The sequence below is a fragment of the Pteropus alecto genome, unplaced genomic scaffold, assembly GCF_000325575.1.
Source record: "Pteropus alecto unplaced genomic scaffold, ASM32557v1 scaffold155, whole genome shotgun sequence".
NCBI lineage: Eukaryota > Metazoa > Chordata > Mammalia > Chiroptera > Pteropodidae > Pteropus > Pteropus alecto.
The window spans coordinates 11,794,501-11,807,100 of record NW_006438113.1 but is presented as its reverse complement, the minus strand read 5'-3'; the positions used below and the strand labels follow the sequence as shown (position 1 = coordinate 11,807,100).

At 31.8% G+C, this 12,600-nt stretch overlaps 1 protein-coding gene across 5 annotated transcripts in view; it reads right to left on the bottom strand.

Annotated features, from left to right (window-relative positions):
• Positions 1–12,600, bottom strand: part of MICU1 (mitochondrial calcium uptake 1) — a 177,194-nt gene that overhangs the window by 94,971 nt on the left and 69,623 nt on the right. For all 5 annotated transcript variants that reach the window (XM_006915530.3, XM_025049349.1, XM_025049351.1 and 2 more), the window contains one exon: positions 1,703–1,817. In XM_006915530.3, coding sequence (XP_006915592.1) covers positions 1,703–1,817 — 115 coding nt within the window. The remainder of the gene's footprint in view (positions 1–1,702; positions 1,818–12,600) is intronic.

Here is a 12,600-nt window from a genome sequence, read left to right as displayed (position 1 = left end):
TAAACGTGTCAGGACCAGCAGAGCTTCTTGGAGGGGTTTCCAGAACTCAAGGGCCAACATGACCTTTTAATTTTTTTTATCTGCTTTTAAACGGTTGACTAAGGGAGTTACAAAACGTGCCAGGTATTCTGAAGGTTCTGCTCTGTGGTCCTTCTGACACTTAGAAAGATATGAAATAAAAGTAATAGGACTAAGCAGTGGATACAAGTTAAAATCTCATTTCAGCTCTACATTTCTAGGACTACTTCTACAGTACATATTCCATATCAGTGAAGTTCTCCAAGTTGGTCTATCATTTAATGTAGTACTCTTTCTGCCACATCATGCTTATTTAATGTAAATTCTATCCAAAGTCACAAAAAAGTTTAAAAAATCCCCACCAATTTTGCTGAGGTTTTTAAATGACACGATTTATGAATCTTTTAAAATTAGGTATGAAATAACATGTTATGACAGGATATCAAGAATAAAAACCCAGACAGACTGAATACCTACTAAATAGTAGGCACCAAACTAGGTATTATTTATATTCGTGATCTCCTAATCCTCGAATAAATCATTTTACAGACAAAAGAGATAGACAAGTTCATTGCCCTGCCCCTCATCACAAAGCTAAGAGTTGGTGGGGCTAGGACTTGAACTGAAGCTTTTTTGGAAAACCCATGTCCCACCAAAATAATAACTAACAACACTACACAATTTGAGATCATACATGTGTTTTCAATTAGTTTACTGTTTTGGACTTTCATAACAAATCAATGTATATTTACATTGCTAGAGTATTGGCCCACCATATAAATTTATTCAGACACCTTTGTACCCCAAAGACAGCTGTAGTAAGTCATATTAGTCTGTATTTCTTCATTTTCCTGTCAACCAGATAGACAGGTAAAAGTGGTCACAGCCAGGGCAGGGACTCTATATGTTATTTATTAAAAACTGTCTTATAGTTTTATCTTTACAGATCACTATCCTGGAGAAGGGAAAAAAGGGGTGGTTATTTTTGTTTGAGATGTCCCAGATGGAAAAAAATTGAGAATCGCCTTTTTCAAACATACAAATCAGATCTCTTTGATTCAATTTAGATAGGTTTTAATAGTGTGTACACAGAGAGCTAGAAACATAACTTTTTGTTTTGTTTTTCTCAATAGTTAAAAATATCCCACTAAAAGGAAATAAAATTAAGAAACACTTAGAGTAGCATACTAATTGACAAAATTGTTTAGCTTTAAAAAATCAAGAAAAGTCATCAGTGCTCTACATGAGTCAAATATGAGTGTTGTGTCTTAAATAGTTATCCTCTGAGATTCAAAAATGAATATTCAACACAATTAGAACAACTGAACCAATTTTCCCCTTTAGGGGAGGAAATGATAGATCAATACATGTTTTGCTGGAGAAGCAGAAAGCTATACAGGAAGAGGCAATCTATAATTTATCTTGACAGAATACAGGACTTCAAATAGTTAAAGGTAGATGTAACTTCATAGTTGCTTTTTTAAAAAAAGCAACTTGATACTTTTCTTCTTTCTCAGGTGGTTTTATATACAAGTTATAGAGAATTCAAAATAAATGAAATTTTATGTAACTTATAATCAATTAACTCTACAAACGTGTCTTCTTTCCCCCTCTAATCAACTTAACTCTTTTTATGGTCTTGTATGCTCCCTATAAATGAATAAAAAGAAAAGTTTATACTTACTAGAAAGAACAGTTGTAAGGAAAATGTAGTCTGAAAAGGATATGAGTCCACATTCTCCAAGGGTGTAAAATATACTGCCTTCATCAGCAAATTTTTCTCGTTCCTGGGCAAATTTCTATTAAACGTATGGGTTCCACCAAAAGATAAAAAGATAGAATGAGAACATAAAAAGTTAAAAATGAATTACTATTTATCTGACAGTTTTATGATATTTATCATAAGCATTTCTCTGATGGCCATTCCAAATTCATGGATCCTTTACAATTTTCAAGATGATTAAAATGATAAGATAAAAGATAATGTTTGTTTCAACAGTGGCTTAATATAAATATTGGAAAATAACTTCAATTTTATGAACTCCTGCCATTTAACATATGCAAGACCACTTCAGGGCTAGTTTTCTTAGCTTTAAAAACAATCTACCTTCTTCTTCAGAAGTATACAAAGTAGAAAAAAATAAAAACAAATAAAAAATTGTAAACGAAGTCAGTTATTACTGCCCAAGAAAACTATACTACTAGTGATTAGAAATGAAGAGGTAATCAATCATTTCCACAAAATGCTCAGAAAACTAAATTCTAAAATACTAATTTAAATTTTTCTTTATGATTCCCAAGAATCTTAGTTTTGGAATGTAAAACAGTTTGCAGAGTAAATAGCATCTCTAAAATATAATGGCAAATCAGACATGCATGCTAAACTTTTGGCATGGTTTAATTTAATTATATTTACTATTATCTTGGTGGACGCTCCTAAATTTCAGCTATTTGATGCAACTCTCCCAAAATTTAGCTTTTACTTTAAGTAAAAGTAAATATTTCTTTTCTTTAATCTAATCTATAAAGCTAACAAACAGAGTTAGCTTTAATCTATAAAGCTAACAGAGATAGTTACCACTTGTCTGGCAAGTGGTCTCTTCCTGGGTGTTTAAACAAACCTACCCTGTTTTCTAAATTCTTAGCCAAATTATAAACTTGGTGGTGACATTGAAGATATTTTCAAAAACTGAAAAGGATCCACCAAAGAGTTAGTTTTGAAACTAATTTTGTAAGTTCTGGGCCAACCAAAGATAGTCAAAGAATTATTGTGGGTACCAAAAAAAGATATACGAGGTTTCAAGAACCTAAACAAAGCGCAAAGTAATATCATGCAAGTGCAAAATAATAAGCAGCACTGCAAACATAATCTTGGGAGGAGTATCATAAAAACGAAACCAACAAGCACCACCACACCAGCATCCAGGTACACAACTATCCAATAGGTTACCTCTGTCTAATGAAGATCCCATCATACACCACAAAGGAAAGAAAATTGGTTAACCAACTGAAAACACAAGTACCAAGTGAATTATCATGATCTTAGTAAACCCACTCAAAATAGCCTTCACTGGCTATTTGTTTGTTCATATGAAACAGTAATCATAGAAAGGAAAAAATCCATAGTTAAATGTTAATAAAGCAGTATGAGGGTTTGATGGTAGCTTCTACTTAGGAAATGGCTTCTCTAACGCATTTGTGGTAGACAGAAAGCATAGTCCTACTTGACAGCATTTAGAGATTACTTCTTTGAGCTGACAACAAAAATGAGCACATAGTCCAGTATGTTCAAATTAAGGTTAGATCTCCACACTTGATCTTCTACCAAGAAATTAAACACAATTTTCAGACCAAAAAAAGCTACTGGATGAGAACAAGAGCAGAAAAGCTTTTCATTGGGAAGGTAGTATTTTAATTTCTCAAAATAAAAGGAACAAATGGTTACATTTTTTACATTATACAAAATACTGCAAAAGTAAAGTATGTCAATAAGAAAAAATACACGAAATGAAAATCAGCTACCAAAGGCATACAAATACTAGCCAGAATAATAAATGTGTACAGAGGCTGACTACTTCATATTAATTATGTAGTCATCTTACAGAGTGAATGCTATAAGCAAATGAAATAAGTAACATATTAGAATCCAGAAGTTGAAAAACAGACAAAAGTCTAAGGACAGAGTAAAATGAGGCAGCTAAGCCAAAGATGCATATCTAACATTATTGTTAGAATAATCAACCGGACAATGCTGCTGCTCAGAAAGACAAAAAGACAAATCTAAATTGGTTGTTAATTTTTAATTCTGATATAATTTCAATGCAGAAAAGTGGAAAGATCCATATAAGGAACTTTTGTATACTTTTTACTCAGATTTACCAATAGCTTACACATTACCTTATCTGCTTTATCATTTTATATACATATTTTTTCTTCTGCACTGTTTTGAAAGTAAGTTGAAGACACATACCCCTTTACACTTAAATACTTTGGTATATATTTCCTAAGAACAAAGACATGTTCTTACATACCACTGTATAAATTTAATAAAACCAGGATACTTCATACTGATACATACTATTATCTAATCCATAGTCTTTCAAATTTAGTCAACTGTCTCAATAATTTCCTTTATAGCTATTTCCCTCCCAGTCCAGGATACAATCCAAAGTCATAAATGGCATTTAGTTGTCATGTCTCTTTAATCTCCATTAATCCAGAACGACTTTCTTTGCCCTTCTTTATTTTTCCTTTGGAGGTTTATTTTTCATTGTTGATAAAATTCATAAGAGAAAATTCACCATTTTAACCATACAATAGGGTTGGTTTCTTTCGAGTAATATAATGTTTTCTAGGTTCATCCATGTTGTAGCATCGATCAGTACTTCATTCCTTTTTATTGCCAAATAATATTCTATTGCATGCATACAACAATTTGTTTATCCATTCATCCAGTGAAGAATATTTGGGTTGTTTCTACCTAGTGCTACTGTGTACATTCATGTACAAGTATTTGTTTGACTATCTGCTTTCATTTCTTTGGAGTATAAACCTTAGAAATGAATCTTACACCCTCAGGCAGGCTAAATGACTAAGGTCCTAGTCAACATTTGACTGCAACCTCATGAAAAAATCTGTGCCAGAACCATCCAGTCAAACCTCTCCCAAATTTCTTATTCACAGAAAGCACAAGACAGAAATGATTATTACTGTTTTAAGATACTAAGCTTTGGAATTGTTACTCAGCAATAGATAACAAATATAGTCAAATATATTTATTAAAAATATTTCTGCTGGTCTGTGGCTTATAATTTCTATTTTGACAATCAGTTTTTAATTTTCATGAAGTCTAATTTATCAATTTTTTCCTTTATGGTTATTGCTTTCTATATGCTAATAAATTTTTGCCTATCTTGTCTAAAAATATTCTCTTATATTTTATTTTAGAAGCCTTATAATTATAGATTTTATATTTAGGTCTATGATCCATTTCAAGTCAATTTTGTGTATTGTGAGGTAAAGGGTAAGGTTTATTTTATGAAATATGGACATATAGTTGTTTTTAAACTATTTATTAAAAAACCAATTTACCATATAAGTGTGGGTCTATTTTATATTTCCTGATTTGAGTTGCGCATTTTCTTTTGAAGGTATTTTGATTACTACCAAAATGTATGATGGTTTTTCAAAGTATAAATAAATACGGAATTGTTTAAATGGTTTAAAACGCAGCTTGAGAGACTCTGCATGAGATGCATTTGGGGTTATGGTTTAGGCCTACCTCCACCATTAGAACAATTATAAAGTGTGCAGAAATAATAAAGATGTCACTGAACAGACTTTCAATTGTATTATTAATTAAGAATTACTATTGGAACATATCTCCATAGGGGCTATATTATAACGACACTCTAGAATGTTAAATTCAGTTAGTGGGATTTTCTCCAGGAAGGAATTTCCTCCTCTACTGCATTTGATGGGATACATCTATATTTGCAACCCTCAGTCCTCTGAAGGAGAAAATATTTGTTCATGTGGCTATATATGAGACCTCTGCTGTACTGAATACAGTGATAGGGAGGAGAGGCCAAAAGAATGCCAAATTGCTGTATATAAGAAAAAACTGAAGAAAACATCCGGAAGAAACGATATAGAAGAAAAAAGGACCCTACAAAGATGAACAAAAATGGGGAAGGAGATATGACGAGAGGAAGAGAAAGTATTAAAGTCAGGAAAAATAGAGGAAAGAGAAAACATGTGTGCATGTGTGTACACATGTGTTTGAAAGAACAGAGAATGTGTTTTACAATACCTCCTTAAAAATAAGGCATTTAAAGAGGACTTTAAAATTAGCCATGCTTTTTGAGGTGCCCTGTGCAGTATAATCTCCTAATTCTTTAGAGTAAAGGTCTACATTGTTCTCCCATGCTTCTGGAATTGGGGTTGGGTAGTAGGAGAAAGGGAGAGAAGTTACAGGCATGCTTTCTAAGGCATCCACTTGTCAAAGTGGTTCAGGTATATTTAGGATTTCACTTCTATTTGTTAACTCTAAGAATTTATGTGGGTTTTTGAGTATCCAAAACTCCAAAGATGATTCTTACAGAATTCATGACATATCACAAACACCAAAACTTTCATAAAACCATCAAATTTGATCCCTCAAATTATTTAAAGCTAGGAGAATTAAATAAGTATGTCAAAATTTGGGAGGAAATGGGAGTTACTAGAAAACCAACCTAAGTTGTGTGGCTGATTCTTAGCTGGTCTTTTTAAATCAAAGGGCTGAATCCACCATAAATTATATCCTCAGATCAACTAGCCATGACACATACAGCATCTGTGAAAATATTAATATTTGAGTTCAATAATGAATAAATTTTTAAGAGCCCTTAAGTATGGTGAAATGGAAAATCAAGATTCAAGGAAGGGAAGTTGAGGGAAGGTTTTTTTTTTTTTCTTATTCCAAAAGTCTTATCAATATTTAATTTTGCAAATTGAGAATGTCAGGTTAAATGTTCCTTCACTTAATGTTTAATCTTTGACTAAATTTTAAGTCATTTTTTTCCTAAGCAAATACCATTTATACACTTCAGAGGTGATATGGAGAGACAGTCTAAGAAAAAAACGTTTCTTAGCAGACTTGGTAATAATCTTCCATTTTCCCTCTCTCAGAGGTGGTTTAAAATTTTTTTTTTTTACTAATGAACATTTATATTAGTATATATATTTTACTAGGAAAACCTATCATAAGGATTTGTGTTTAATTCAATATATATGATAAATTCAATATATATAATAAATAGACAAACCAAAAGGAAGAAATTTCTGTATATAAAAGTCAAAAGAAATATATTCCAATTCTATTGTAAGGGCATATAATGTGAGATTAAGTAACATATTAAGATATAGGTTCAGTAAAAAAAGTTATAGTAAGGGTCTAAGAGAAATGTGTTTCATATTAAAGTTCTTGAGTAAGAGTCTAACAATATGCCAGTATATATGCTGAAAAGTAAATAAAATTGGGTATTTTAAAAAGAGATTGTATTTAAAGATGCCTTACAGAGGTAACTTTTTTTATGCATCTTAGAAGTTACATACCCAACTCTATTCCAATCATTTAAATCTCTGAAATTAAGGATATGAAAGCAGAATGCAGGTTAACTGATCAGAATAGTATTTCTATTCAATTTACTGACAAATGTTACCCACTTCTGGAGCACAAAATTATGCAAAAACATTTCAAAGCAATGTGCTCACTGACTTAAGTTGATATTTAACTGTTTTGCTATTTATTTACATGACCTAGTCTTTGATTTTATTTGCTCAGAAATTTAAAACATAGCTATAAGCTCAATACCACTAAAACATTCAAGTTACTGACCTTGAGTAAAGGCAAATAAATAACCTTAAAGAGTACTGGTATTGATCTCAATTGAACCATATCCTGAATCTTTTTTATTTTTCAGATAAACAGAAAGACTTAAAGGTAAACTCACAGCAAATCATACCCTATATATATGTAATTGCTACACTTCTCAGTGAGTCTATATCTGAACTGTTTTACCAGGATGGTTTTGTTGCATTCACCATCTGGTTTCTGACCAATCACATAAATTTATAAAACATCTGGCTAAAGCTGCAGGTGCCATCAGGAGTTCTGGGACTAGGATTTCCAGACACGATTCAAACTTGTTAATACTCACTGTACTCAAACAATGAATCCCAACTGTTATAAGGTAGGTCAAAATAGAGTCCATAATTTTTGCCTTCTAGGATTCAATTGGATAAAGTCAAAAAGAAAAATCCTATCTAGGAGTTTAATCTCATTATTTATTCTAGTTAAGACCCAACTTTCAAGTTCTACCGTTCAAAATAAACATTTTCTATCAAACAGAAGTTGATGGACCATGTCAACAAAATAGATGCTACCATATCATCTAGAACCTCAAACATCTCTGGTATACAGAAAATCTAACAAAGAACACAACTTTATTTAAATTAGGATGCCATCCTTTATGAGACTGAAATAATTGGACTGTATTAATATTAACATTTTTCTATATTGCTGAAATATATTTCAAAGTTTATCTAAATCCCACAAGAAATATTTGAGTTGTACTTCAAAAAACAAATTAATGATAATAATTTCTTCCAGAAAATGCGATTTTGACATATCATTTCCAAATGAGAAACAGTATTTCTACCTAAGGTTGGAGTTGAGGCAGGGAGGGTTGAAGTGTTAGAAGGAAAAAATTCAGCAGTTTTCCCATGCAATTAATATTCATACATCATTATTTAGTCGGTACACAGATAGATGCCAAAGCCTAAGATATTGATCTTAAACAATCACATTATTCCAAATCAAACAGAAAATGTTGCACACTTAAAGTACGTGTTATTCTTCTTCCCCCATCACATACCTGAATTTACAGAAAGGTAGCATTTGGGGATATGTCAGATAAAAATTAAAGTGAGATGTTTCTAATTTAGTTTATGATTTCTTTTTCTGACTCAGAGTTTCCAATCTTTTCAAAGGTAATATTGCTTTTGAGGCAAACAAACATAAATTACTGTGCAACAATATGTGGAAGGTGAATGCTTAAGATGCTGGAAACTTCACCCTGCCAGAAAGCCATTCTCTTTTCAGTCCCAATTCTAACCACTTTAGCTCTGAGAATAACTCCAGATACCTAAAATGCAAATGTTTTCCAATTTCATTAACTACATGGCTATAGAGAAAATGGATACAGATGAAGATGCTTAAAAAAAGTGGCAGATTTGATTAGAGTGATGATAATAATTCAAAAGTCTACTGAAATAGCATTAACTTCAATGAAATGATACAACTTATTGAAGTGATTTATTTAAGTCCTCAGTATCTAATGAGGTATTATCGAAATCCTAGTGGGCAAAATCACCAACTCTATTATTTTCTACCACATTAAGCCTGTACACTTGCTTCAAAGTGTGTGATTCTTTCTCTGGGTGAAAGAATCAATGTTTTACCATTACTGATTATATGCTACCTAAATCTATAAATTTAATTTTGAACTCTGGCCACTCAAATCCATCAGTGCTGAAAAGAACTGTCCTGAGCTTGGCAGCAGTCTTGGTTTTAGTCACATGGGTTATAAAAGGCTTCCCTATAACTTCGTGGAAAAACAACCTAACATACAAAATTTGAAAAATATGCTAATTTAGTATTTCACCTTCTCCTATTTGGAAAAAATTATTACCCCAAATGCTTCATAAGAACAAAAATAAAAGAATTTCACCCTGAGGATCTCTATTCATATCCTTGATTTACAACTGTTGTGGTTACTCTCATCCCCCAGAAAACCTTTTAGAGGAAGAATTTTTAAATCATTTTGAAATCAAATATATACACGTATCCCTTGAACACCACTGACCATTAAAGACATTTCAAGAATTTAAAAATTATAGTTTGCATATTCTATGCCAGGCACTGTGCTAAGCACTTGCGTTATCTCTTTAAGTCCTCATTTCAATTTTATGAGGAAGGTTCCACTATCAGCACTTAACAGATAAGAAAACAAAGATTTAGAGAAGTTAAATAAGTAGCCCAAGGTGACAATGCTAAAAAGTGGCAGGACAAGTCATAGTCTGACTCCAGAACTCATGCCATGAACCATTCTGTGTTATATTGCATCTTGTGCACAGAAATACACCAGGTATCTATAGTGTTTGCAATTTCTGAAATTGTTAACGGGGGACTGAATATTTTTGGAGCAAAACAGTTCAGTACTGTAAAATATTAACCCTGGGGCTTAGTTTGTATCAGGTTGGTTATCTTGAAATTTGAAGAGGAAAGTCTAGCGAATGATGTACGTGGACATCATATTTTTATGCCTTGACTTGTTCAAATGCATATTTTAATCATTTTCAAAATGAGTATCACTTAGAATGTAATGGTTCTTTATACTCTTCTTAATTAATAAATCTCAGATTAATCTATAATTAGAGAAACATTTAAGTTTAAAACTTTTAAAAATGTATCACAGCAAAGACAAATACACAAAGCAAGAAATCTCACACATTCTCTGCAACCAAAGCTCATCATTAGATATTTAGGCCAAGAAAGAACCTATTTTACCAGAATATGAGAAATAAATTGTATTGAGTAGCTTTCATAGACCTTTATTGTGTAACCCTAAAACACACTAGAGTGTTTCTGGTAAAATAATAAGAAAAAGTTAACTTAGTCTGGAACCAAGTCCTCTCATGTCAAAGTGAATTTCAAATCTTGTTTCATGATGAAAAGCTAAACATGAAGGTGTTAGAAATGTAATGGTTATGTTTAGGCTTTCAAATCAACAATGACAAATCAAATGGGTTCAGTTGACCCCAAGTTCAAATGCAACAGAATCTAAAATAAAAATGTATTTAAAGACACTGTAAAAGAAGTCTGAATATTTGGGACAACCAAGTAAACCACACCCTCCTTGGGAGCTCTTACTGATTATATACTGTTTTTTTTTTTAAACCTGAATAGTCAGACATGTGGGTTAAATAACAGACTTTAGTAGTGGTGGAACTCAGAGACTGGAAAGAGACATTATGGATACTGCACACAACAATATACGTATTTGAAACCATTCATAAGCTGCATCTGAAAAACAGCACTCTATGCTACCAGGAAAACAAGATGAATCCAGCCTTTCCACAGGCAACAGGAACATGGCATGCAAAGGAAAAATGCCTGTAAGGAAGCAAGCAAGAAAGCCCTTTTCTATAAAGTAACTGCTCACTGACCTTTGGAAGCTTAAAGTATTTATACTAGTGTCACCAAACTGAGTGTTATTTATAGAACCCAATATAGAGAAACAATTCCCCTACTACCTAGTCTAAGAAAAAATGTTCGTTATTTTTAATATAAAAAGCTTATTAACAGGATATCATTAATAATTTGAATCCTTGATCAACAAAGAATATACTTTCAATAGTCTAAGTTTAAAGACTGGTGCCCTTTTATCGACAGTGGTGGTTGACCACTCAATGCAGTGGATCCCCAAGACTTCCAAGCACTTACCAACTCCTATCTCTTTTCTCTTCTCCTCATTCTCTAGGAAAGAAGGACATCTATCTGAGGCAAGTAATTTTAAATTTTTAAGTCTGAAACCAGACAATCATTAAAGAAGGAGAAGAGTTTTTAGCTATTTCTATAAATTGTCCTGCCATAAAGAATAGAAAGTGGTTTTCTTCAATCACAGGTGTTAGAATCTCATCTGATTTACACTCCTTACCATTATGGTTCTGCCACTGCTATTTAAAAATAGAACCTCTGGAATAAGAGAATTGATAATGGGATTATCGATAAACTATTTTGACATAATTAAGTATTTTTGTTGGTTTGTTTCAGAATGCAGTTAAAAGCAAAGATAAGATAATCTAGTATAGCAATAAAAGGATGACTGGTTTGGGGCTTGGAAATGGAACTAAAAATATATCCCATTTAAAGAAGCAAGGAAGCACCGGAAAAATGTTCTAGAAAAATTGAGAGCACCCTGTGATCTTCACTGATTATATCATTAATTATTTTAACCCAAAGGACATTATAATTGAATTTAGTTTATATTTTTATTTAGAAATGCAAGAGTAATATTTTTCTTAAATGAATACATTTTAATAATTTATAAGATATAATTAAAGAGTCTAAGCCTTCAAAAATCAATTTAAAAAGTACTCCTTAGGCATGTCTTTGAAATTCTCCTTTGTCAGCCTACAATCTATATATTCTTTTTCAAGGTTTTCTCCAGGTATTTGCTAGCCTTTCCAAGTTAAAGTTATTGATTAGCTCAAAAAAGCAAAATAATAAAGTCTTTCTAAACGTTCCATCTCTTTTCTGCTAAGCCATTTTGTTGCACAAAGTACAACTAAGCAATTGCTTATCTGTATTTATTATGTAAAAATTTTCAAAAGAAAAACACTTAATTTTCACTTGAAGGTACTATTGTCTCACCATTCCTGTTACAGTTCAACTAGGGACATGGCATCCCAACTAAGACTATTTAAATGACCCAATTAACTGAGTATCCTTTATACTATAATATAGTGATTAAAAGTTTTTTGATCTTTTGTGTGATACAATGTTGAAATTTCCTTTTAAATTATGCTAGGTACTATATTTTCCAGGACTTGTGCAGCGTTTGAATTGTCACATTAAAGACAAAGTATGTTAATTTAAGTGACAGGGACAAAATCATTCTCTAAAGGGAGCAGGGAAAGGACATGAGCATGCACTTTACTGAATCTTTGTCCCTAAAGCACCATTATGGATTTGACTACATTAATTAATTAAAAGCACATGCTACTAAGTCAGTACCTGCCAGAAATCCTGATCAGAGATGAGAAAAAGAAAAAAATTTGACATTGTTTGATTATATGAACAAAAACTCCCAAATCGGAAAAAAATATATATATATATATATCACAAAACATAACATATAAAGGACCAATTAAGATCTGTAATAAAATCACTGAACACCTGGAAATAGAAAATGAGGAATACTTAGAAATGTTTTATATATTATCTGCTAAGGGTACGATAAAATAAAAAAAAAA